At 42.6% G+C, this 26,588-nt stretch overlaps 1 protein-coding gene across 3 annotated transcripts in view; it reads right to left on the minus strand.

The window, feature by feature from the left end:
• Nucleotides 1–26,588, minus strand: part of MICU1 (mitochondrial calcium uptake 1) — an 84,632-nt gene that overhangs the window by 23,228 nt on the left and 34,816 nt on the right. For 2 of the 3 annotated variants that reach the window (XM_056495597.1, XM_056495598.1), the window contains exons 7-9: nt 16,174–16,288; nt 6,893–6,975; nt 102–299 (exon numbers count right to left, since the gene is read on the minus strand). In XM_056495597.1, coding sequence (XP_056351572.1) covers nt 102–299; nt 6,893–6,975; nt 16,174–16,288 — 396 coding nt within the window. Of the gene's footprint in view, nt 1–101; nt 300–6,892; nt 6,976–16,173; nt 16,289–17,408; nt 17,475–26,588 lie in introns of all 3 variants that reach the window. The other variant, XM_056495596.1, reaches the window with a different exon arrangement.

Raw genomic sequence — 26,588 nt, forward strand, 5'->3', positions numbered from 1 at the left:
TACAAATTCCCTCTGCACCCTCCCTGGGCTCTTGCTCCTCCCTCCAGCAGCCCCACCTTGCAGCCAACCCTCCCCTGCAGAACAAATAAACCAGCCCAAACCTCGAGTTTCAGAATATCGTGCTGCAGCTTGCGCTGGAAGTCCAGGAAGTGGGAGATGGTGAGCTTGCCCTTGAGGTCAGCCCCGAAGAAGTAGGTGGTGAGGGCCGAGTTGAAGCCGGTTTTGAGCGTGTTGCCGGTGGTGGAGCGGTCCCGGTGCCGCATGCCCATGCTGGTTTGGGAACGGATGATGCTCTGCACCTGCAGCACAGGGAGGGTGGTGTCACTGCCCAAGGTGTCTCCTTAGACCTGAGATCACCTCAGGAGGACGTACAGGTGGTTTGGGGCCCAGCTCTTTCTGATGCCTGCCAATGAGAGACTGCAGGAGGCTGTTCTGAGAGGTTTTCATGGTTGTTTATTGTTCCTTATCTCAGGAATTCTTTGTCCAGCTAACAGCGATCTGTCCAGCCAGATGTCCAGGGCAGAATCTGCCTGGTGGAGGCAGGACTTATCTTTTATACTCTAAATTACTTATTTGATATTTACAATTATTTTCCAATACAATACAACTTTGTTAAACTGTCCAGCTTTGTCCCCATCCAATCTAAAAGTGCCAGCGTGTCACCCAGCATGGATGACACAGAGAAGAAGGAGGAAGAGGTATCCACGCCCCAAATCCTCCATCTTGGCCACATGTCCTTTATCACAAACATTCTAGAAATCTGCTAATTCTACATTCTAACATTCTAATTTACACCCTGTTTATTTTTGCAGCTTGCATTTCTTCTCCCAATGGTGCAAATTGTTCCAAGGAGCTCAATCCAGCCCCTGAGACACCTGGGTCTCATTCGAGGGTCTTTGGGGACCCTGCCAGTGGGGTCTTAAACCTCCCAGGGAAGCCAGAGGAATACTCTGGGCTCCCACAGATAGCACAATCAAAACCATACCAGTTAAGTGCCACTGTGAGGACTCCAAGCTGTGTCATCCTTCTTTCTTTTCCTCCTAAAATTCTCAGAAGACACAACAACTAAAAAGTTTGGCTGAACTGAAGAGAATCACGGAATGATTCGGGCTGGAAGTGACCTTAAAGAGCATTTGCCTGGAAGTTTTGAACTTTCTGTGCTTTCTGACACTGACCCCCTGGCCTTGAAGAAGGCTTCTAAATTTGAGTGATGGAGTTAAAATCACAAGTTTGTAGTTGAATAGAAGTGTGTGATTTCACATGGTGAAGGGTTTTTTAGAATATAGTAACAGGTATGGGACAAAATGGGGTGTTGTCTCTTGTGGAGGTTCTCTGGACCTCCAGGTGCTCTAAGGCACTAACTTTGGAGCTCTTAGGCTTTTACTACGTCAGGTTATCTTAAATAAGCAAAGCAGCTAATAGTTAAAAAGGTTATTTATTACAAAGCACATCTTATTACAAAGCACATTAGTCTCAACAGTACACACACAAGCAATAGCAAAAAGCAATGGCAAAGCAGCTAGCAATAAGCAAATGGCTAGAAGCCAGAATGGCCAAAAGCAAGTGGATAAAAGCAACAACTCTCTGAATATATAGTCTTAGATAGGATTTTCCAACAAGCTAAGATGCAAGCTCAGACCACCACTCCTTAACCTATTAGAATTCTAGTTTCTTAGCACATCAGGAATGTATAGAGCTATGCATACAATTTATCTTGTTCTACCTAAGAAATGTAAGTAATGTTTTTACAACAATTCTATTATGTTTAAGCACTGTCTACAACTGTGGGCCTGGAGCCCCTACTGAAGATATCAGTATGTTTCAACTTTTATTAGAACACTCACTGCTAACTGTGGCATTTGAAACTTTTCACTTGCTGAAAGCATTAGAACTCACTTTAAAACTTATTTAATCTCTGCACTCTGATTTCTCTCTGAAGAATTCAGAGAGACTCCCTAACTCACTGACTCCAACATCATCCTCCTTTTCTTTTCCTCCTAAAATTCTCAGAAGAGACAACAATTCAAAAATTTGGCAGAACTGAAGAGAATCACAGAATGATCCAGGCTAGAAGTGACCTTGAAGACCATTTGTTGGAACCCAGAAGCCTGGGAATTTTGAACTTTCTGTGCTTTCTGAGAAGGCTTCCAAGTTTGAGTGATGGAGTTAAAATCATGGGTGTGTAGTTGAATAGAAGTGTGTAATTTCACATGGTGAGGGATTTGGAATTTGGGGGTTTGAGAATATAGTAATAGGTATGGGACAAAATGGAGTGTTGTCTCCTTCTGTCTTCTTCTTCCTTCTTCATAATTTCATGTAATAGCTTTTGGCTGGATAGTTAGTGCTGCACTGCACATCACAGAAGTTTGATTATTGGGTCAAAAGTATAAATAATAAAGATGTTAGTTCTTTATTGAACTATTTAGCTTTAAAAGACCCAGCTAGCCAGATTTGTCTCCACTTTGCTTGCTTTTAGCTGGTAATTAAAAGTATTACAAAACTCTCTGTACTTTAAATAAAATTTAATAAACAACCAAGTCCAAACAGAAAAAAATTGTCTCCTTTGTGTTCTTAATCCTAACTCTGATTAAAACAAAAAAAAAAACAAAATTAAAAAGAAACTACTAATTAAATAATACAACAACCCATTTACAACCATCTAGTTCCAAAACCCTTCCATGGGCAGGGACACCTCCCACTAGACCAGGTTGCTCCAGGCCCCATCCAGCCTGGCCTTGAAGGATGAGGAGTTCACAACCTCTCTGGCCAACCTAGGGTTTGGTTTTTTCAGCTCACTTTAAAGAAAGAAGAGAAGCAAGTGCTTAAAATGAGTTTTAGGAAACAATTCAGCCAGTTTGCACATAAATATTCTGATCCTACCCCTGGTCAGCAGAGCGGCTTCTTCCCAGCAAAATCCCAGGAGATGGGAAAAGCTGCATTGTGGGGAAGAAAAAAACTCTCCAAATTTAAGGGGGCAGCCAAGCCAAATGCAGCCATCACCTCTCTCCATCCTCAAGCATCTCACTCAACTATCCAAATCAATCTGAGTGATTATTGCTGGGATATGAGAAGCCAGGCTTATTCTCTGTGTAGTAACTATCTCTTCCAACAAAGCAGCATAAGGATTCATATTAAGGACAACAAGTTTGAGAGAGGAGGGGAAAAAAGCCACCTGACAACCCAGGCTTCCCAAAGCTCCAGCAAACACATCTGTTTTGCCATCAGCCTCTTCCCCTGCTGACAGAAGTTGGAAGGGACAAAGAAAAGCAGCTGCCAGGAGCTGCAGCTGTCACAAGGATGCCAAAACCTCATTATTGTGGTATCCAGTGTGTTCAACTTTTTCCTAATGGCTGGAACAGCCCCAAAGGGGATGCTCTGGAGGAAAGGGCTGTGCTGCTGCTGCTGGGTTTACCTTGCTGAAAACCCTGAAGCTCAACCAGAGAGTGCTGGCTGTTCTTACACTACAAGGAAAATCAAGTTGAGGAGAAAATCAAGAGGAAAAAAAGAAAAGAGGTTTTGAGGCTTTTTAGTCACTCTGATGTGAGGAAGGATGTGGGGTGACCTAATTGTGGCCTTCCAGTGCCTGAAGGGAGCCTGCAGAAAGAAACAGGGAGAGAGACTATTTACAAAGATAATTTACAGTGAAAGAGAGGAGCTTTAGACTAGATATTAAGAGGAAATTCTTCTCTGTGTGGGTGGTGAGGCCATGGTAGAGGTTGCTCAGAGAAGCTGTGGCTGCCCCATCCCTGGAAGTGTTCCAGGACAAGCTGGACAGAACCTGGAACAAGCTGGGATAGTGGAAGGTGTCCCTGCCCAAGGCAGGGAGGTTGGAATGAGATTTTCTTTAAGGTCCTTTCCAAACCAAACCTTTCTGATTTTTGCACTGTAAATAGCAACTCCTTAGTTTGCTTTGTGCTGCACTGTTAACTGTGAGCTCTGCATGAAGCACATTTTGGAGACAAATATTTATAAATTGTCTGAAGCAAGGCAATTTATGGCCAGCTTGGAAAAGTGCCCCTGCTTCTACATGAGTGTTTACCACACTGCAGACTGTTCCACAGAGCAGCCTCTCCTGGGTGTTATTTCTATGGAATCCTATGGCTCCCTGCTCCTCTCCCATCTGTAACAAGTGTTGGACAGGTTGAGAATCCACCTGTGGGCACTGGAGCCAAAATGATTTAACCAGTCCCTGTTTTGGGTAATCCTTTTAATGCCCAGAAAAGCAGGCACCACTGCAAGGAGCTGCCCTCACCCACAGCTCATCAATCGTGCAAGGATGTGGAGCTCTGAGATGCTCCACTGTTTTTTTGGTCATATTTCAGCTTAAGTGTTTGTGATGTTTCATCTTTTGTACCAGATGAAGGGAAAAAAATCAATTAAAATAGTTAAAGACTCTAAGAGAAATCACTGCCTGCAAGTTTTCTACTTTTCAGCCAGCTTTTCTTTAAAAATAGAGGAGTAAACTAACAATTTACATGCCAAAGGATGAAGAATTGAAGGCAATACTGATGCAGGCATCACATTATTCAGGACTAAGCAATAACCACATGCCTCAACTGGATAAAAACCCTGAAACTCTTCATCAAGACTTGAAGAAATGAAATGGTTTTTTATTATGAAGCCTCCAACATAGTCACATATTAGCTAAATTACTGAAGTAATTTTCTTTCCTGATGAGGGACCTGCTGCTGGCTGCCTCCAAAGACAAAGTGTGAGGGAGGAGTAAGAAATTCATTCCCATGTGCTCACAGCCAGCAGGGATGGAATGATGCCTCCCTGATGGTCCTTTTCTTCCCCCTCTTTTTCCACCCATTCTCCCCAAAATGATGTTGCTCTTTTAAACTGCTGCATAATGCTCTGAGAGGGCCAGTTCCAGCTGCTCCTGCCAGGTAAGATTTACAGGATGGAGCTACAAATCCTGCCATCCTTCATGCTCTTCTCAAGGCATTTCCATAAGGACTGAAAAAAAGGATTTATCACATAAACAATTGTTTGTAATGCTGTGTGTTTGCATAATGAGATATATGTGCCTCCCTCATGAGCTGTGTTTGTTCTTGCAGCAAATCAGTGTCTTCACAGATATCTTCCCACCTTCCAAAATAGCTCCTTCATCCTCTGACTCTCAGGCTCTGGAAGATCAGCCTTCACCCAAATACTCTGATGCTAACCACAAACTTTATTCCTTTCCATACAGGCAGTGACACATGTAACCAGCTTAACAAAAATACCTTCCCCTTCCTAAGGACTTTTAAGTGACTTAATGCATGTGTAACTTCCTCTGGCCTACTGGAAGATTTGAAATAATGTAATTCAATTTTGTGCCCTCACCTTCATAGAGATTAGGAAACATTCATCCTGTAGAAATGTTCCTTTTTCACTTTACATGGCTCTAATAAAAAAGCCAAACATGACACCTGTGTTAACACTTTGGCATCACTGTTATTTTAGTAGGAGGTTAATCGTTCTCTGCTTCTCCTAAATTCATCTCTCTCCATAATTGATTTCATTCTAGAACATTACAACTCCCATAAATCACCATTTGGACTGTTCAATATGATCACCTAGCTGCAGTGGAGTGCTATCTTCAGGCACTATGCAGATAGAAGGAAGAACAACGATTTTTACTTGGGGAAAGGAAGGAACATGAACAAAACCCCAGGTGTGCATTTCAAGCTGTCAAGTGAAGTGATATCAGACTGCAGATAAACACAGCCCAGTCTCCTCACAGTCCAAAGGTGCATCTCAAACCCTGCACTTACCCAGCTATATGCCATGGCTCTGGAGCAAGCTCGTGATGATGACATCATACACACAGGTCATAATTTAAGGAGGATGACAGCAAAAGATTAGAAAGGGACAGTATTTCAACAGACCTCCTTTGCCACTAGCTCTTCCCATTTATAGCAAGTGCCCCAAGCACGACCTTGTAGAGACTCCTCTGCAGTTAATTACTCATTGAGCCAACTGATGAGTAAGAATCTGTCCCTGGACTCTCCAGGGCTGCTTCATTCTTGGGTAACACTTTGTAAATGCATTTAAATTTCCTTTTATGAACAGCACACACAGGTGATTCAGGATGTGATTGCAGGGTGTTTATAAGTTCCCAATATCTTAAGGCTAGAAATAGGCAAGAAAAATCACATTCTTCTGCCTGGGGAGGGCAAATCTTTTCCCCACTGACAGCTCAAGCCTTCAAACTATTCTCACTTGGACACAACCATAAATCACAGCTCATAGGAAGAGCTCACCAGTATCAGACATAAAGGCTAAACTCATTAAAACACCTGAAGCAATGTCCCTGTTGATGAAGCCTTGTAAATAGTAGAGGACTAATGAAAATAAGCTCTCAATAACACATTTTTGGATTACACTGGAATAAGTGGATAAATTCTCCTCTGAGGCAGACTTACCTTGGCTATTATCTGAAGACAAAGTTAAGGAATGCAGTAGAAGCTGTGAAAACAGTAGGATGAAAATCCCACTTTATCAGAAGAGTGAAAAAAAAGTTTGTTGTCTACCTTGAAGGTGACTTTTGTAAAGAAATGTTACAGAATCTTAGAATGGTTTGGGCTGGAACTCATCCAGTTCCACCTCCCTGCCACAGGTAGGGACACCTTCCATTAGACCAGGTTGTCCAAGGCCCACCCAACCTGGCCTTGAATGTTGGTGACAAAGTCACAGCAAACCTGAGTTTGTACTGCTGGTTGAATGAAAACTTTTCTCTTGAAATATCCAGTTTAAAGAAACAAAACAGCAGGCACTGAAGCAACACAGCAGAGCACAGAAGGGAAAGGAGCAAACCAGCAGTAAGCACAAATAGAAAAGGCAGTAAGACCACAGAGGAATGCTGTGTTTATGGCTAAGATGCCACAGCACTGATTGTTCAACTTGCCTGCTCAAACTCTTCCATGTCCACCTCGCCGTCACCGTTCAGATCAAACATCTTAAAGGCAATTTCAAAATTCCTCTGGGGAGCTGGATGAAAAACACAACAAATCAAAAGCCAGTTAACCCAGATACAAAAGCTCAATTAAAAAACAAAGAGCAGAAGTTCTGAATGACTTTATCCATAAGCAATTTTACCTAATTCTTTCAATTTTAATAAGGAGATGCAACTCTTAGGAACCTCTAGCTATGAGCTTCATGGTGTTCCTTTTAGCAAAGGTAAAGGACAAGGAGCTGTGAAGAGGAGATATTTCTGGAACATTTATTCTATTTACAGGTGGAAAAAGCTGGAAGGCAATATGCCATCTGACATTTCTAATGACAATTAACAGAAAATGATGCTGCAGCAAGAGCTCCAGCCTGTTCCATGCAGTCGAACACCAGTTTGGCCAGAGGATGCTCCTCAGGCACTGCACTCTCTGTTCTTCCCATGGGTGAGGAGCAGACCTGGAATTTGGGCAGTTCTCAGCTCTTTCCTTGCTGTAGAAATTTCAACAAATCATGCCCAGCCTGTCTCAGCCCAGTCATGACAGTGAGATGAGGTGTGGGCTGGAGCTCACAAGCTGAGATGCTGCTTGTACCTTATTTTTCATTGCATTTAGTCTGTGCTGTCATGGTTTATTTAGTCAGAACTGCAAAAACATCTCTTGAAAACCCAGCCAACCCCACTCTTATCCCTGCAGCCCACCACAGAATTTCAGCACATTTCCAGTTTGGGCTCTGTAACCCATCACCATTTGAAGCTACAACACAGTGCCACAATTTTTTCCCAAATTAAGTTAATATATGAGGATTTATCATGCTCTGCTAGTTTCAAATACACACCTCCTACAGGATTTGTGGTGTTTGCTGGGATTTCTAGGGAATCCTCTGGGCTGCAACTAATGCTAAGGCTGTCATCTAAAATGATCAGTTAAAACATAGCTCCTTTTGCCATTTCCCACCCAAATCTAATGTGGATCACTGGTAAGGTTCATCCCTCTTTAACCTCATCTGTACAATCAACTTTTAATATTTCCTATTTCAAAGAGTAATGAGTTTTTGCATCCACTCATTCTGTGGGAAGGAACTTCCCAAATGGGGAAGGGAAAGGGGAGGCAAAGAGGAACCACTCAGACAAAAGGAAATTAATCTGGAATTAACTGAACTGGATTTTGGATGTTGTCCCTAACTTTTACATAGTGTTTTCCACTTGCTATAATAATTAGCACTTGATCAGGAAAAGATTCAGCAGACAAACACTTTGTGCCCAAAATAGAAGAGCACTGGGGCTGATGGCAGGGACAGCCTGTCACTACCTGCTTGATATACACAGCACACGTGGCCCTGCTGTTATCATCCCTGCATTTCCAATTTCCCCCTGCCAATCCCTCGGGCTTGGAATTCCAGACACCACGTGCAGGAGCAAGTGTCTCCTGTGACCAGCAGCACGTGGTGGGTCACCCCCTTTTCCACCCACATCTCTGCTGTGCCTCTGCACAGCTCCTGCCTGCTGGGAAGGGGAGACCTTCACTCCCTGTCCCTTGTTAACTCTGTGTTAATTGACCTGGGGACAGCCTGTCCCCAGCACCACCTCCATAATCTCTCCAATGACACATTGAATTTAAGGGATTAAGCCTCCTCTGTTATCCATCTACCATCTCCAGTAATTAATTCCTCATTTTCTTAAAGAGCAACAAGCTTCCAACTACCCCCTTGCAATTTTATTCACTTTAATTGCAAGCACTGCATGAAAGCCTGGAGGCAATTTCTTCTTATTAGCCCCAAAATCTGGTACTGTGGAAATGGTGTTTCCTCTATAAGGAAGAGGAGGAACAGACAAAATTCTTATCTAGTTACAAGGTTCTAGGAAAAAAAAAGCAATCAACACATATTTCTTACCCCATTTTCTCTACTGAGTGTATAATGATGTTTAGTTAAAGATTAGGAAATTAGTAAAAAATTACTCCTTGTGAAAACTGTCACAGGTTGGGGTTTTTCCCCTCCCTTTTTTAAGGAAATATATAATAAATACCACATCCCATTTGTGCAGACACTTGGTGAACAGAGTAAAATACTCACTTGTCCCTCACAAGGGCCATTTCTCTCCTTTTCCATCTCTAAACACACATTTCCATGAGCAGTGTTATCAAAACCCCAGAGGAGAACACCACCTCCAAAATTTAAATGAGCAGTTCAGCAGGAAAGATCTGCAGGGTCAGTATTTTCTAAAGACAGGGAAGGGTGGCTTTAAATTGGCAAATTCAATTAGTTCATTCCTTCAGCTAATAAATGGCATGGCAGGATTCTCCCTTTGATCTACACACCCAGCTCCAATTACCTGTAATGACACTTCAATCCAAACGAAGTGACCCTGAGCCAGGGGAACCAGAGGGCACCCAAGACAATTAGCTCATCCCACTCCTGCTCAGGAAGGAATGTTCATTAGGGATGTACATCCCTGATGTCCAGGACTGGATTTATGGGGGCTGGGTGAGATGATTCCTGCCTCTCCCCTTGGCTGTGATGCTTCTGAGCAGGATTTATGTGGGAAGAGCTGCCCTGACAGGGGCCAATCCCACTGTGCTCACCTTGCCCATTTCCCTTCCTCTTCCTTACATCCCTCAAACTCACAGACCATAAAAGCAGCAGACACCAGATTGCCCAGCTAAATGGAGCCTTTCCCTCTCTTATTTTGCCCCCCAATTTTACCATTCTCACCTACAGCATCTCTAAATTTCCTTGCTGCCTCCTTAATTAAGATGCCTCCAAACAAACCCAATATTCCTCCTGCAGTGGTTTCCAAAGCCATTTAAAGGGATGTTTAGTTTTCATATGGCAGGATGCCTGTCTTGATAAGGGAAAACCACCTCTGAATTTTCCCCAAGTGCTCTGCTGCATTCCCAGCTCTCTCTGATGGTGTGAGCTGTCTCCTCACCCTCCTTTTTGACATTATTAAAAATTGAGACTGTTTCATTGTGACTGATTTCCCTTGGGAAACAAGGCAGAAACTGGTCAGGGCAACTACAGTTTCTTTTTTAGCTTTATTTCTGTCTTTAGATGTTCAGGAGGAACAAACAGTTAACACAGAAGCATGGAATGGTTTGGGTTGGAAGGGAACTAAGAAATCACCTATTTCCAATCCCTTCCATTAGGCCAACATGGTACTGAAGCCCTAGCACCAGCAGTGAATTCCTAGCTTGGAGATAAATGGAAAGATCTGGTTGAAATCATTCTTTAGATCTGTAATTCCACCAGCTCTCCATGCCAAGTTGCTTTTTCAACTAACCCAGGGTTTAGTGCAAAGGGCATTTAACATTTCTCTTGATTCATTTGTTCCAATCAAATATTTGGGGGCAGAAAGAGAGTAAGTAAAGAAGAAACCAAATATAGGAATGTTAGAGAGATGAGTGTTCTCCACCAACAAACAAATAACAAGCAGCAGCACTGACCATGGAAAGAAGCCACTGGGATCCATCAGGGTAAAGCCCCTGGGAAGCTCAGAGGGATGAGATGGGTTGATTAGACATCTTTAAGCCAATTATGCCATTTTAAACTATTTTCAATTATTCAATGGACCAATTTGCAGCACTCAATTGCTCTTTACGGCCCTGTACTCTCAGCAAAAGCAATGCACTCTGAAACACATTAAAAGCTTGCTGATGAGAAAGGCCACATTTCCTTGGTTTTGTGCTCATTTGGGATCTTCTCTTTCCCAAAAACTCAACATTCCACACTTGGAGACACCTCTCAGAGTATCTTTCCCTCTGACCTCCAACAGAGGAACTGCATTTTAGGAAAACAAAAGTCTTAACACACTTTTGGAGAATACCCATTGCTCCCTTCTCATGGAACTGGGAATTTCTTTGCCAAAGCAGGGTGATTTTTTTGACCTGGTTTTCAAAGGCTACTCCTTTGAAAGCATTGGAATATCTTGTATTTTGGTGGGAATTTATACACAAAGCAGCTCATGACTCCCAAGGCTTAATAACTCCCCAGGAAACTCCTGCATGGCAAGAAAGATCAAGAACTCAGCTGGGAAAAATCAGTCATTGGGAGTTAAATATCCTATGGTTGCCTCTTTTCCATTTATCCCAAAATTAAGAAAAATAGATGTTCAAAGGCCACAGTACCCTGAAAGTGAATCAATCCCAAATTAACACAGTCCTGAAGCACAGACAGCTATCCATAGAATACAGATGGCTGAGCCATAGCTGCAGTAAATATAGGGAAATAAAACCATTAAACTTAATGTTGCAGATATTTTCCTTTCAAATTATTCCACCATTTTAGAAAATGAATCCAAACCATACCAAGTTGGGATTTTTTTTTTCATGTTCATCAACCCAAAAATGTAAGTAACAGGCAGCTAAAAATCTGAGCCCACAGCAGAGACACTGAGCCACAGTATCATCAGTTCTAGAGGAAAAATGGATTATTGCTTCTCACAAGAAGGATCAGAACTAACTCTGAAATAATGCAAGTGTGTAATCTTGGGGTACTGGGGAGAAATTCTTCCCTGTGAGGGTGGTGAGGCCCTGGCACAGGGTGCCCAGAGAAAGTGTGGCTGTCCCATCCCTGAATCCCCCATCCCATCACACCACATCAATCCAAGGGATGAAGAGATGAACAGAGGAAGACCAGGTGAAGGATACAGCTTACAGAACCTCCCATGCCCTAATCTGAGTTTTCAAATCACTTGGGAACCTGTCAAACTGCCAATTGTGAAAAATCTTCCCCATTTCAGTCCTTCTGTCCTTGAGCATGGCACAAGTGGGATGCCAAGCCAGAGAGCTCTCCCTCTGCCAGGAAGCAACCAGGCTTGTGTTTGGAAGCTGGGATATTCCTTGGAAGATGCTGCTCAGATACATCTTGGAAATGCCACACAGCAGTGACTGGGCTGGCAGAAAGGTAGGAAGAAACCCCTGCTCCAAATAGTGAGGCTGAGATGGACCCATGGAGGGTCTTGAAAGACTGAAGATAAAATTAACATGAACAAGACTACAAACAAAAATAGTCCTGTAAACTCAAAGCAACTTTTTCTTGTGAAAATGAGTTAAGATTAACCAGCACTGGTGAAGATTTCAATCATGGAGCTGAAGATTTTCCTGTGAGCCAGGAATAATTTATTTAGAACAGTCATGGTCCAAAGAGAGCCTGGAGATTCCAGTGTAGGAGAACAAGTCCCTCCATGCCAGGGACATGCACAGAGCTCAATCTCTGGCCAGAACATAATTTCCAGAGTTAGATGGCTTGGCATTTATTCCCTAAATACAGGACAAAAAAAAATAACAGAGATGAATCTACCTTAAGTGAGAGCTACCTGCTCTGATACAAGAATCTGCAGGTCTGCTATGAGAGCCCTGGCAAAAAGCTAATTACTGTGGCTTCAGCCAGTGTTATTTAACCCTCCTGACAGGAGGATTAAATCCAGACACAGCAACAGTCCAACTGTGGAAACAACACCAATTTATTCTTTTAATGCCCTGCTCTCTTCAGTACTTGGTAATGAAGGCAGAATTAGTGTGCCCTGACAATGGACCCCATTTGCTGGGAATCTGCAGTCACTGGCAATGGAAAAGCTCTTTTTCTCCTTCCTCCCTTTGTTTTGCTAGTTCCAAAGCAAAAACCTTTTTGGTCAGGGAAGCCATGTCTTTGTTTTCCTAGGACATTCGAAGGATCCAGGGGAAATTCCATCAGAATTTGCTCATCTTTCTACCTCTGCCCCAAAACATGAGGAGCAGCTGAAGCAACAGAAACTGTGGAGTTTCCTCAAGGCCCCTCAGCTCTCATTGCCTTTAGCAGAAGGCTGACTTTCAGAAGCAGCTAAAAGCTGTTTTATTAGTTGTTTTAAAAATAAATTCTCACAGAAACGCGAACAGACAGTGCTGGAGCGAGAAATGGCTCGTAAATAAGATACAGTGACAGACTCATTTTCTGAGCAATGTGCAAACAGCTGCCTGAGAGCAACATGAAATGGAGCCTCCAGCCCTCTCTCCTCCTCTCACTCCCCTTTTCACAGAACTCAGCAGGAGGGAGCTGCAGGTCAAGCTGCAAAGAGAACTGAAACAAGAGTTTGGGGAAGCACTCTGTCTTGGGTTGCAATACAGGATATGGCCAGAAATGTGAATTCTGTCACCATCTGCTGAAGTGGGTGGGGCAGTGACCCTGATCTCCTGGCACATATCCTCTGCTAATGGGCCATCTTTAAACCAGCTGGGCAATCATCTTTATCTTTCCCACAGCCCATCCTCCCTCCAGGAAGATATCATCTGCTGCTGGCCCATTCAGTCCCACTGCATGACTGATAAAATTCCATCATCCCACTGGGAGATGCTCCAGCCAGGGGAGCAGCCAAGCCTTTCCTACCCAGATAAAAACTGAGATTTTGGACAGCAAGTTATCCATCTTTCCACTGGATTCCAGAGGAAAACCAGACCTTTCCACATCATCCCTGCACCTTCAGAGGAAAACTGCACCTTCTCCAGGAGCACTGCTCCAGCTGAACCACATCTGCCACTGCAGGAGGATGCAGCCACCATTGAATGGGACTGTGCCAACACCCTGACTGACTGACGGGTGTCAGCTTGGATTCTGACTCTGGCAGGGTTGGGATTGTTCTGTGTAATACTGCATTCCTATTTTAATTTTCTGAGTAAAGAACTGTTATTCCTAATTCCCCTATCTTTGCCTGAGAGCCCCTTAATTTCAAAATTATAATAATAATTTGGGGGAAGGGGGTTTACATTCTCCATTTCAAAGAGAAGCTCCTGACTTTATTGGCAGACACCTGTCCCTCAAACCAGGACACACTGCCAACACCCAGCTGACCACAAGGACACAGAGCCATGGGGGCTTCTTGTTTCCCAAGTCTCTCATTGATCAGTTTGGAGTCTAGTGAGCCAAACCAGACCATGACTGATCTCTCCCCATCACTCTCCCTTCTGCCTCCCACCCCCAGACCCAATCTCCCAATCCCCCTTTGGATTATCCTGCTTAGTGCTCAATATGCCACCTTCCTTTCCCAATATTTATTTGAGTTTATCCATTTGATGTTATCTACAGCTCCACCTTGTCCAGGCACTTCCTTGATGTTTGGGTTATTTAAACACCACAGGGAGGAAACCAATATTGAACTGTCACATTTAAGATTTACTTTCCTCATTCTATTTGATTTATTTCCTAGGGAAAACAACCCAATCAGGGACTACTGGATTCCTGCAAGGCAATGTTCACTAGTCAGAGAGAAAACCAGTGGGGTGCAAGAGTAAGTTTTCTATTTAGCCACAGGGCAAGGTTTGGTTGGGAGTTTATTTTACAAAAGCAAATGCTTTAAAAATGAAACCCAAACTCTACCTCCGGGGAATCACTGTTTAACAGGAGCTCCAGAGACATTCCTTCATCTTCAGTAATCATTCAGCAAACTCCCCAAATGTCTACAAGTCAGCCTCAAAGCCCTGGATTTTTTTTTCTTCCCTTTTTTTTTTTTTTTTTTTTTTTTTTTTTTTTTTTTTGTTAATTTTCCTTTATGAAAGCTCCTGCCTTGCCCACCCTTCACATGGCTCCTCAAAGTCAGTTCTGTCTCCTCATTAATCTAATTCCCCCATAACTGTGGACATGCTCAAAAGCCCTAGAACAAGAGGAAAAAAAGCCTGTCCCTCCCTTATAGCCTCCAAAACAAAGTGGTCTTTTCCTTTTATTCTCACAACGAGATAAAGCAAAGTAAGAGCAATTTCTCTTACTGCTGCCTGCGGAAGCACATGAAATTAATTTTGAGCCCTGTGTACTTGATTAGGGGGCTGTTCACCACCAGCACAGCCATAAAAACAAGGGCAAGAGTGTTTTCCAAACCACACTCAGTAATGTGATACCAGAGGTTGGAGAGTTCATTGTCATCTGTGGAGGCTCAGATGAAAAGCCCTCATTACACAAGTGAATACCTGAAATCATTTTGGCACAGCCCAGATGAATGTAAGAAAGGAACAGCAAAGGTCCTAAGAGCAGTTCTGAGACTCAGTCAAATAAAAAAAAGCAGATTAAAGTCATAAAACAAATTCCCTGGCATGAACCAGCTTTATCTCTCTGTTTGTTTTCACAACATGAAGGTCACACACAAGTCTGCCCCCGCCATGTCCATTTGACAACAAACAAGACCTTGAGCATTGCTGCTTCCCAGGAATAGATCCTCAGCAAACGAAGAGCTGCCTCTCATGTCTCCTGTTACAACATGCAAGAACATGAGGGAAGAATACAGCACCTGTTGCTTTGACAAAACATCAGTGTAAAACTGATGTAAAACTGATGTAAAACTGAACAGCACTGGGCAGGCAGCAGTGGGCTCTGCAGGTAACTGGGAAACATACATTTTATAAATTCCACAAATCAGCATGGAATAGATACTTACAAGATTAGATGGCCAAGTTTTCTCTTTGTAAATCTGAAAATAAAATGCCTCAAGTTCATTTGGACAGTGGTTTATTCCCCCTTACCCCACATTTTCTAATGGGGCTGAGAAACTGCCATTGACTTTGCTGTTTATGACACAGCACCTTCCAAGCAGTCAGAGCAGCTCTGCAAATGAGGTTTTGGGCTTGACTTCCACGTGAAGAAAGTCTAGAAATGCCAGTTGACATTACCAAAGGCTTCAGTTTCACTGGTTCCTGCCAGCAAAGCAAACTTTTCAGCACTGGCACTCGGAGTGCAGACGACTTTGCTGGAACAGATTAGCAGATCATGGAAATATCACAAATGCAAGTCAAGTGCAGCAGGGTGAAAAGACAGAAGGTATCTGATGATACTTGCTGAAATGTAAACAGCTTAACTTCTCTCCTCATTGGATTACATCACTCACAAACCCCAGCTCACCCAAGTGAAAATACAGCTGGAAAAAGGGAGTTTGGAGAGGCGTGAAACCAGTGAAAAGATGGAGATCTGTGTCCATCCAAATCCAAGAATATCATATGAACACATCTCCATTTACAGATCTGAACAGCAGGTCAAGTGACTCATTAAAAAAAAATTTGTCACATTTCAAAATGAGAAATAAATCTTCAGAAGTCATGGATCTGCTTGTCTCTTTGAAGCACTGGAAGCTCAGGCTAAACCACATGAAGCAACAGCAATTGCTCAGCTCGAGTTGCAGGCAAGCAACTTTTAGGCCTTTTAGGGAAATGTATGTCAACAAGCTTGTGAACCCTGAAAAGTTAAAAAAAAAACAGGAATTGCAGGGGAAATCCCTGTTGTACTTACTGGAAAGGACTGTGGTGAGGAAGATGTAGTCAGAAAAAGAGATGAGGCCACATTCTCCGAGCGCGTAGAAAATGCTGTCCTCGTCGGCAAACTTCTCCCTCTCCTGGGACAACTTCTGCACACCCCAAAGACAGGACAGAAAGCACCAGGTGAAACAGAGAAATGGAAGGCTTGACTTGTATCCTCAGCACCAACAAGCCATTCCATGGACACACACACCCCTACTATCTCCATCCATATCCAGGGGACCCTTTCCAGCCTTTGGGTCTGTTCAGAACAGTTCTGCAAAGATCGGTGCTTCCCATCTGCAATGGGGGATAAGGAATTGCACTGGATTTGTTTGTTGGTTCAGCCCAGCTGAAACACACATAAAACTATGGCCAGTTTGCTTAAAATCTTTAAGACTAGTGGTAAAAAAATCAGGACTCAAAGAGGAAATTGTTGTATTTCACTGGCAGCTTTTTAGTTAGACTCTCTTGTAGAAAAGAGCCAAGAAAGGACTATTTGACACCAATCAAAAGTCTGATCAAAGTTATCCAAACTGCACGTGGGTGAGAGATCACAGGGAGGACCAGGCCTGAAACCAAACTCCATCTCTCTCTTGCTGCAGTTCTTTTCCATTTATCAGCTCACAGCATCTGACTAAGCCAAAAATTCGAGTCCCTTTGATCTGCAGAACCCCCAAAGGCTGAAAAGGATCCACAAAACTGTTAGGGAATCCACGCTGGTGACCCACTTTAAGGACACAGTAGGAGGAGGCACACACACACAAAGAGAGGAGAATTCAATTAATACACAGGAGAGTAGGGGTGGGTGAGGTTATTCCATGGAAACCAGGCCATGCAAGCACACGCAGGCACGGTGAAAGCAAGGCTGGATTTAGGAATGGTTTTAGGAAAAACCACCAAACAAACACCACCACACGAGGGTCCAGCTCCACAACTGTCCCCCACTGTTACCTCTGTCTAGCGGAGATCCCATCATATACAAGATAAAGGAAAGAAAACTGGTTAACCAACAATAACAACAAGCAGGCAAAACATCACATCAAGTTGAATGGTTAGGCTTGCCAAGAGCAAGGAAAGTTTGCAGCAACCAGGTGGTTGCTGTGACTGGAAGCCTATGGAGATATCCCAGCAAGTGTTAGCTCATAGCTTCTCCACTGTCTGCAGCTGTCATCCACCTCAGGTTTTTGGTTTTTTTCTTTTTTATTTTTTTTTTGAGCAAGAACTCACCATTATATGTGATTGCAGAGTGGGGATGAGCTCAGCTAATAATTTAGATGAAAATTTAACCTGTATCTGGCTTGGAAACCACAAGAAAAGAGACAAAAATAATCATACAGATCACCAAAAACACCACAGTTTCCAGGGAAAAATAGTTCAGCTCTATTGATCACATAAAATTGTTCCCAGTAACTCTGCCTTTACCACCTGAAGAGCACCAGGAATTTAATAAGAGATGAGTCACTACCAGCAGACAACATGCTAATGGCCTTCATTTGATGCAAGATAACAGCCATTTATGCTTATGGGGTACCAGGTTGAAATATCATTTCCACTAAATATGGTTTTGCTTTCACTCCTGTAGAGATGGATCCAAAGCAAAGATTACATCAATGCTGATGTGAAGAACAAACATCTGGTTTTCCTTTGAACCAGAGGCAGGATTTGGGGAGAAAGCAGCTCCCTGGGACTGCTGCTGGAGGTGTTGCCAGCAGCATCTCACCTGCTCCTGTGATTTATTGCCTCTCTTGGGCAGCATTGATCAAAATTTACCCATTAGCATCTTGCTTAAAGAATCCCGTGAAAAAGTTCCAGAAGGTGGTTTATTAATTTTTATGGGGTTTTTTTCTGCACTTAAAATTCATAGTCAGAATCAAACAGCTCAAAATATTTATCATCAGATGAAAGCACATCCATAGATTAACAATAAAAAAGGATATTAAGTTGGTGTCTGAAACATAAAGACAGAGGGGAGGGAGAAGCATTTACCCATTTGCACCTCACTTTGAGCAAACATAGTAAAAAAATGTTATTTATTTATATTAAAACCAGCATCTACTTGTCACTAACCCAGGGAACACAAGCTGTAACTATAGTTCTCAGCTGCCTGTTGATTGTGGAAAAAGGAATTTCTCCCATTGATTTTAAGGGAAAATAACAACTGCCCTGATCAATCAGATTTTCAGGTTCTCAGCAGTAGAACAAAAGCTTTAAAAATTTCCCAACTCTCCCAATAATTTTCCTCTGTCTCAGTGAGAAGTGTTTGATTGCTTTCCATGAACTCTGTGGGAAGCTCACCCACTATGGGAAAGGCTCCTTTTCCCAGGAGTTGCTCCCCACCATGAAACACAAGGAGTGATACATAACCTCCAGGAAAAATAATATAAAAGAAATCAATCCACCTACTTCACAAAGCACAACGTGGGCTGTTGTCATCCTTCAAAGCTCAAGGTGGCTGACCCAAAGTCAGTCCTCACTAACACCTCAAACCATCCTTTCCCACATCCCACCTTCCTTCCAGCACACTCCCATCCAGCCAGAAAGGGAATGCATGGTACCAGAACACCCAGGGAAAATTCCCTTTCCAAACCTCCATCTTCTTTTAGAGACAAGTCATCTCCACAAATTAATTATCCACACCTTTTTGTATCTGAACACAAGGTAATTCTCAAAGTGCTCAGTTAAAACAGTCAAATGTCTTCCACTTAACATTTTTTTCATGTTAAATCCACTCCCAAAACCAGAGTAATTAGTTGAGATCATTCAGCAAAAAAACCCATTTAAACCTGAGCATTCACAAGTAAGCAAGCCATGGGGAACACTTTACAATTATGATGTATTTTTTAATCAAGCAGTAGATTCATATTTAACAAGCACACAGATCAGCAGACACCCTTATTAACATGTAAAAAGAAAAAGAAATCCAAATATCTCAGTGCTTTTGGCACAAGCATGGCTGTGTAATTCAGTGAGAAGCCACCAGTCCAGTCTCAGTGGAACAAAACTTGTGACAAGTGTACAGGCAGATTCTCTTACACTTCCAGATAGTCAAAAAAATAACTCAAATTCAAGATACAGAGCTTGGTTTGCCCTTTCCAACTCAGGCTCCAAGCTCAATCAGCACCAGGATGTGGTTTAACAGATCAATGCAGTGACAAAGCTTCCCCAAACCCACGTGCTAGAGGAAAAAATTGTGTGCTGCATGCAGAGTTTTTCCATGTACAGGCTGGCTGCAAAGCACTCAAATAAACATCACAAACTTCACATATTCCACCCCAAAACTGATCTGTTGGAGCCTCCCTTAAGTTAAGGACATGGTACAGCTTCCAAGTAACAAAGGATTGGTGGAGAAACCCCAGGGAATCTTTGTGTTCCCCACCAAATTTCACCTTTATTTTGGACTTTAGAATTGTTTTCCCAGGGGCTGAGTGAGGAGTGAAACCAGGTAATATTGAATTGTGCACCTCTGAAAAATAAAGGTGTATTTGTGCAATTGGGGGGACGCCTTCTCTGCAGAGATGGACACAGGGTTCTGGTGCTCCCAACTCCTAATGCAGGTCTAGAAAAGCCTGACCACCTAAATCCTGGCAGCTCCACTTCATCTGGCATTCCAGAAACTAAAGCTTTTAATTTGGGAAGAACACATTCTTGGGAATTCTTGAGAGCTGCCAGTTTGGGTTTCCATCTGGAGAAGGAAAGGAGACTTTGGGCACGTTTTCTCCTTTAACTTACATTTCAGCACCACATTTGCACTTCCATGAACCAAAGCTCCAGGAATTTATCAGCCTTTGTGACCTCTTACAACTTCCAAAACAACAATAAATAAATACCCATGAGAGAGAATGATACTTCTACAGAACCAGGAAGCAATTCTGTCAATTAGCAAGGGATTCCAGATGAAGAATAAACCACCTTTTATTGACAAACATCATTGTACTTGCTTTGTTCCTTTGGAACATGAACACTTTCAGGTGACCAATATTTGTGTGAGCAAATACAAACCCATGAGTGCAGAGTGAAGTCACCTGGATGCAAAGCAATTCTCTTTCAGTCCCAACTGACCACCTTCAGTTATGGAAAACACCAAAATAAGACTTCTATTCAGGTATTTTTTTCATGGTTAACTGTAGGCATGTAGGAAAAGAAGTCCTATTTGCCAGCAGGACAGATGTGGATTATTGCAGTTTTTCCCAAGCAGAGCTGTTGAAAATCCAAGGAAATATATACTAAGAGACTTGGTAAAAGACAAGGGAAAACCCTTAATAAATTCCAGTGCAAACCAGCTTGCTGTGGTAATTAAAAATATGAATATTTTTAACTCTGTCTGCATCAAAACACTAAACTGGAAAAAGAAGGATTTAAAATTTTTCTCTTTTTTTTTTTTTTTTTTTTTAAGATTTAAAGAGTCAAAGCCATGTATCTAGAGATTTCAGGCACCTCACTTTATTTAACTGGATAAAGAAATAAAAAGGCTTTCAGGATCAGATTTAAAAATTGAGCCTTTCAGCCCAAACATTCAAAAGTCCTTTAGGGAAAAAAAGATGGTCCCCCTGCACCATGAAACACAGACAAAAATGGGACTTGGGGGAAAATTGAGGGATTTAAGACTTTTAAAGCCAGTACTGTAATGATGTAAAAGAAATAATTTTTAATGCACCGCCTGGCTTTTTAATATCACTTGTTCTATATCATGAGATAAGAAAAAAGGGTTTGAGGCTGTGATTAGAAACAGCACAAGGACCTTTTGAAATGATAAACCTCTTTTAGCATGGGAAAGCTCACATTATCTGGAATGATAATTTATTATGAAGTCTGCACACCAACACAGGCAAACACAAACAGGTTCTCTATAGCAAATTGTGGTGGCTGAGTGCTGACCTGAGAAAATGTTTAAAATTTACTGTTGGAAAATAATTGGCAGATAATACCTTTAATGAGTATATTTTAATCAAGAGGTTTCAAAAACTTTTGATTTTGGGGGTTATTTTATCTGAGCATTTACAGAGGGGCACAAAAATATAGAGCTGGACATGGGTGAGGATGTCCTGCACATTCTCTCACTTTAAATTTGAGCACATCCAGAGATGGAAAATCTGGGCAGCAATTATTACTGCAGGTGGACTCCTGTGACTGGAAAGAGAAATCTGCATTCCCTCCCTTCCAGCAAGGCTGTAAATATTCCAACCACCTTTCAAACAAAGGGCACCTGAAATGCAAGGCCAGCATTCTGTACAACCCAGAAAATGAACAACACAGACTTTCCCAACCCTGGGCAGGCAGCAGAGCCACTCATGCAAGGGAGAAACCCCTGCAGGAAAAGCAAATAGGAAATGCCTTGGAAAAGGGACAGTCTACACTTGTGCTCCCCTCAGCCCTCTGCAGGGTAATGAAATCACAATCTGCACGAGCACTGGGGCATTTTGCATGGAAATTTAATGGGCAGAATTGATTAGGGTCCTTGATGGCTCACATCAAGCTTCTAAAATGAGTTGAGCTTTGCCACCTTTGAATTTAAATGGCTGTTTAGGTCTCTGATGGAAATTGGGATGCTGCTCTCCCTCATCTCAGCCTGCATTACCAAGATCAACTCATTGTTCATGAACTCTGCTCCTCCTCTCAGGCAGAAATCCCAGTGTTAAAGGACACAAGGAAGAAATAATTCTCTATAAAAAGTGATTATTAAACATTGGCTCAGTTGATGAGGTTGGGGCTGAACACTTGGTACTCACCCACCAAAATCTTGCCCATTTTCTTTCCCTCTCTCTGTCTTTTTTTTTTCCTTCACCTGCTTCTCCCATCTAGATTTTACTTCCTTTTGTAGCCAAGTGAGTTCAAGCATTAAACATCCTAAAATATTCCCTGCCACCATCCATACCCTTTCTCCCCACTAACACCATGTCACCCAAGGACAGAGCTCTTAGAGCTACATTTTGTGTCCCTCAAGTATTAAGCATTAAGCTAACATGAGGAAAACTATCAAAGAAATTAAAGCCAGAAATACTCCAGAATCCATTTTTGATTAAAAGACTGCACACACCCACTGAGGGCTTATTACCAAGTTGTTTATTTTTCCCCAACTTTCCCTGTGGATTTCATTAAGGTCACAAAGCTAAAGGGCAAACTCAAAGTGCTTAGAGATATTTTCCTTTTTACTTACTAATACTGAATGAATTCCCCTTTGGTTTCCAGCTCTTTTTTAAGAACTATAACAACTAAATATATTCTTCCTAACATATTCTTTAATACAGTTCACTCTACATAATTCTATAACTTGAAAAACTCGAGTTTGCAAATGAAACCTTTCCCAAACCTACACACCTTCTAACATATGACATTTCCCCAAAGCATTTGGCCAGGGAATCTAACTTTGTGGCCTCAAGGGAAAAACACTATTTTCCAGCAGACCCAGCTCTATCACAGTCTCATTGAGCTGCAAGATAAGACAGAAGCCTCAGAGGACACTGTGAACCAGGAGGGCAGGGAGATGCACATCTGAGCTTTGCTCAAAGCAGTTCCTGTTAATAGAGCCAGGTACTAATGGTTACCCTGAGGACTGTTCCCTCCACAAGCCAAACTCAGGTGTTCTGAAATAAATCCTTCAGGCTGAGGATCAAGGAGAGCACTCAGGAGTATTTATCAGAGGAACAGGGAGCAGAGGTGAGCGTACACTGTCCCTTTCACATGAAAAGTGCATATTATGAGGTCTGAAGCACAAACTAATCAAAGCACATGCTGTCTGCTTTGTACCTGCCAGAAATCCTGGTGGGAGAGGAGAGGGTTAGAAAAGGGAAGAAAATGAGGGAATGCTTGGTTACACCAAAAAAACCCACAAACCCGAATCAGAATAAAGACAAATATCAGAGACATTAGCAACTGGAAGAAATACCCACTGGGTACCTGGAAACCAGAACAAAAGAGGACAAAGAACAACCAGGGGAGTTTAGTAGGAGCCCTGTGGAAACAAGCAGCAGAATTAGGGATACAAAAAGGTAACAGCAAGTAGAGTTTTGTCAAAGCTAAAATACACCACAAAGGTTTGGTGGAGGAGGTAGGAAAGGAAGACACTTGTTCTGTAGCTAAAGCAGCCCAGGTGCCCAGAGGGATGTTTGTGCACTGTGTTAGAAGGAATTCAGAATTTTCTTTGATGAAATCCAGTTTTATTAAAAACAAACCAAGAAAAGAATTTGCACAGTTCAGTGTCCACACAGGTCCCAGCAAACAGAGAAACATCAGAGCTAACTGAAGCAAACAGGAGGGTCAATTTGGTTGGGAGGGGGAAGCCAACAACCAAAGAAAGCAACCAACATGGACAAGGTGTCAGCAAAGAAATCCAAGAAGATAAAAACCTTCCCAGCTCAGCTTTGCTGGTTATCTGCAATGAACTGCATCTCTGCTTGCTTCCACAAAGCCACAGGCAAGGATTTTGCCTCACCATTTCCTTACAACACTTTTAGGGACAGCAAAGGACTGTTCATACAAATCACTGTAAGGTTATTATCCATGGAAGAAGATGCCTCCTGGTAATTATGCAAATACTACCTGTGCTGAGATCAGAGTGAAGGAATTTAAAAGCAGGAAATCTGAAGTTGGACACAGACATTTGCTATGGATTATGGACCAGAATGGCTAAACACTTCAAGGTGTCTCCAAGCAAGCCATAACCCAGCCTGATACATTCATTTCAAACTCTGTCACAACAGATGCTGGCAAGACTTCACACAGGTGCATTTAGAGAACTCCTCACCTGTTTTCATTGCATTTAACCTGGAGAACATCCCAAGTGTCCTCCAAGTGCACCTGCTCTTTACTGAACTGTGATACTGGCAACATTTAGAGTTGCATCCTTTGGAAGTAAGGTTTTAGGGGCACTTAAACCCCCAGGGAGCTCAGAGCTCTGACCCAGTGTCTGGCTCCTGAATGACAGCAGGACTTCAGGCTTGTCTCACTTGCTGCAAGTTTGGGTCTATGGCAGCTCATCACACTCTGGTGGGAGCATCATGTTCCAGGCAGAACCCATCCTCAGAGCAAAGGATCCCAGAAATTCCAGTTAATAAATCAATTCCTTCCCACTTTTGCAAACCTGTGAGCAGGATCCTTCAATCCACCAGAAAAGGATGGTCCACCTACTTCCAGTCTTCTCCCTAGGAATTCTCTCTGAGTACTTTTTTCAAGCTCCTCTGCTCCTGAGATGCTCTTTAAATCATCTGGAAAGAAATCTGCCTCCTGAGCTGACCCCCAGCAAGTGCTCTTTAATGGACACACACCTTCAGGTCAGGGCAGCTGAAGATACTCATTGCATTGGTCCATGATATGACCCTGCATTATCCAGTGGAAGTGAATTCCAGAGATGTTTTAGCAGCCCTTAGAGGCACCACTTGAAGTATTTTCCTTGCCCTTCACCTTGCTTGGCATTACTTTATGGCATCCCCAAACATCTAGAGAAGTAAACATAAATGCTGGCAGGAAATACTTAAGTCATAAATTTAATTAGAGGGCACTGAAAGCCTCTCTAATTACTTACTGCAGGAGGGGAAGCTGTTGCTGGTAGCTCCAAGGCTCTTGCTATTATCAAGCAGTAGCAAGGAATTCTCCCCACAGGAGGAAAAAGAGCAAGTCAAGTGTATCCTAATTAAACTAATAAGCCATCTAGAGTGGGGCTTTTATTTCCTAAATAGGCCAGAGCCTATTTAAGAAACACAGAGCCTAAGTGTTTCTTAGCAGCACTCCAGCTCACCTTCACCTTTCCACTGGAAGTTCAACTGGGAGACACTGGGAGCTCCTGTGCTGGCTCACCAGGGTGGTGACAGGGTGGATATGCAGCTCACAAATCAGAGCAGTAACACCTACTGCATTGTTTCTTTGAGAGATGAAGCTTGTCAATCATTAATGCATAAGCCAAAAAAAAAATCTCATCAATAAACAGAGCACGAAAAAAGAAAATTTTAAACAAAATCTGCACGACAACTTACATAATATTAATGAAGCTTATGCCAGGTTAGAAGTGCTAAGAAATCTCTACTACTTAGTGAGAGCATATTCATCACAAAAACATGGAGTTATTTCTCCTACAGATGTGTTAAAAATGCATTTGCTTTCCCACTGCCAAATGCAAGAGGGAAGAGACAGTGGAAGCACAGCAGACAGACAATCATGGTTGAGACAGTGTCTGTTCTCACACCAGCCTTTTGCTCAGGCCCCATATGAAATGGCTGCAAGCTGATTAATATCCTTCTTCCACTCTGAATGAATAGTAATCAATGCCTCTTTTCCCCTACTTTGCTGAGCTTGCTTCCCTAGGGAAGAAACCACCACTCCTAGACAAAAATGGAGCCACAGGTTGCCTCCCTGCACACACGAGCCTGTGCTGGCACACACATCTGACCTAAGGTTTGTGCTGGATGAGTGTCTCCAGGGTTTTTGGTCTTGCATGAGTGAAGAAAAAGCATTTAGGCTCAAATTACAGGAGCATTGCTGCCATTAATAAGGCAGTAACATCCACCTCCCTCTCCAGTAACTCTGTAAATTATCAGTAGGAAGAAGGAGGGGCAGGAAGAGGGGGAAAAAGGTGGATATTATCTTCTCACCCTGGCATTCAGTCACTTGCACAGCAAGCTGGCTCAGAAACCCAACAAAAGCACAATACAGAGGCACATCACTCCCCAAAATCTTCTGGCAAGATCAGTCCTGATCACCCCACAATGGCCAATTCATTGTTCTGATAGCAGTTTTCCCTAAATAAAATGGGGTTCTGTGAAAGGAGCAGCTTGTACATCATCTCACTAATGCTGCAGCATCTAGATCTCAAACACACATGCTTGAAATTCACACAGATGCTACAAACACTGTCCTGGAATATGCAATTAAAATGCAACTAACTGACAGACCTTTTAACTGAATCTCCTTCTAAACTACTGCTTGCATTCTGTCTTTGCTTGGAACTAAAATCCTCTTTCCCACTCTTCAGACAGGATCTGGCCTGTGGATTGTCAGTGCTTTTGAGTAGCACAGCTTGCTTATATCTGATTGCTCACAAACTCCTTTCTCCTTAAAAAAGGAGAACTTTCCAGTGACCAGGCCTATTTTTGAGTACCACAATTCCCATGTGTGACATCCATGAGGATGCTTAGGGGACAGTGATGACCCTCTCACTCTGCTGCCAGAGCTCAGCAGCTCCTTCAGCACACAAAGGCAAACCCCCCCCCAGGTAGAGGCTGCTTTGATAATCCAAGAGGAATGTGTGGCTGGAATCAGGCACAGAGGAAGAGATGCAAAAGAGTTTTATCACCATGCACAGTGAAACTCAGAATGCACAAGGTCAGCTCTGCAGCACCACAGTTGAGCTTGGCTGAGGAAAAGCAGTGTTATTTTTTTAACCTGGAGCCCAAAGCAAGCAACAAAATGAGAACAAGT

Source organism: Oenanthe melanoleuca, chromosome 6 (genome assembly GCF_029582105.1).
Source record: "Oenanthe melanoleuca isolate GR-GAL-2019-014 chromosome 6, OMel1.0, whole genome shotgun sequence".
Taxonomy (NCBI): domain Eukaryota; kingdom Metazoa; phylum Chordata; class Aves; order Passeriformes; family Muscicapidae; genus Oenanthe; species Oenanthe melanoleuca.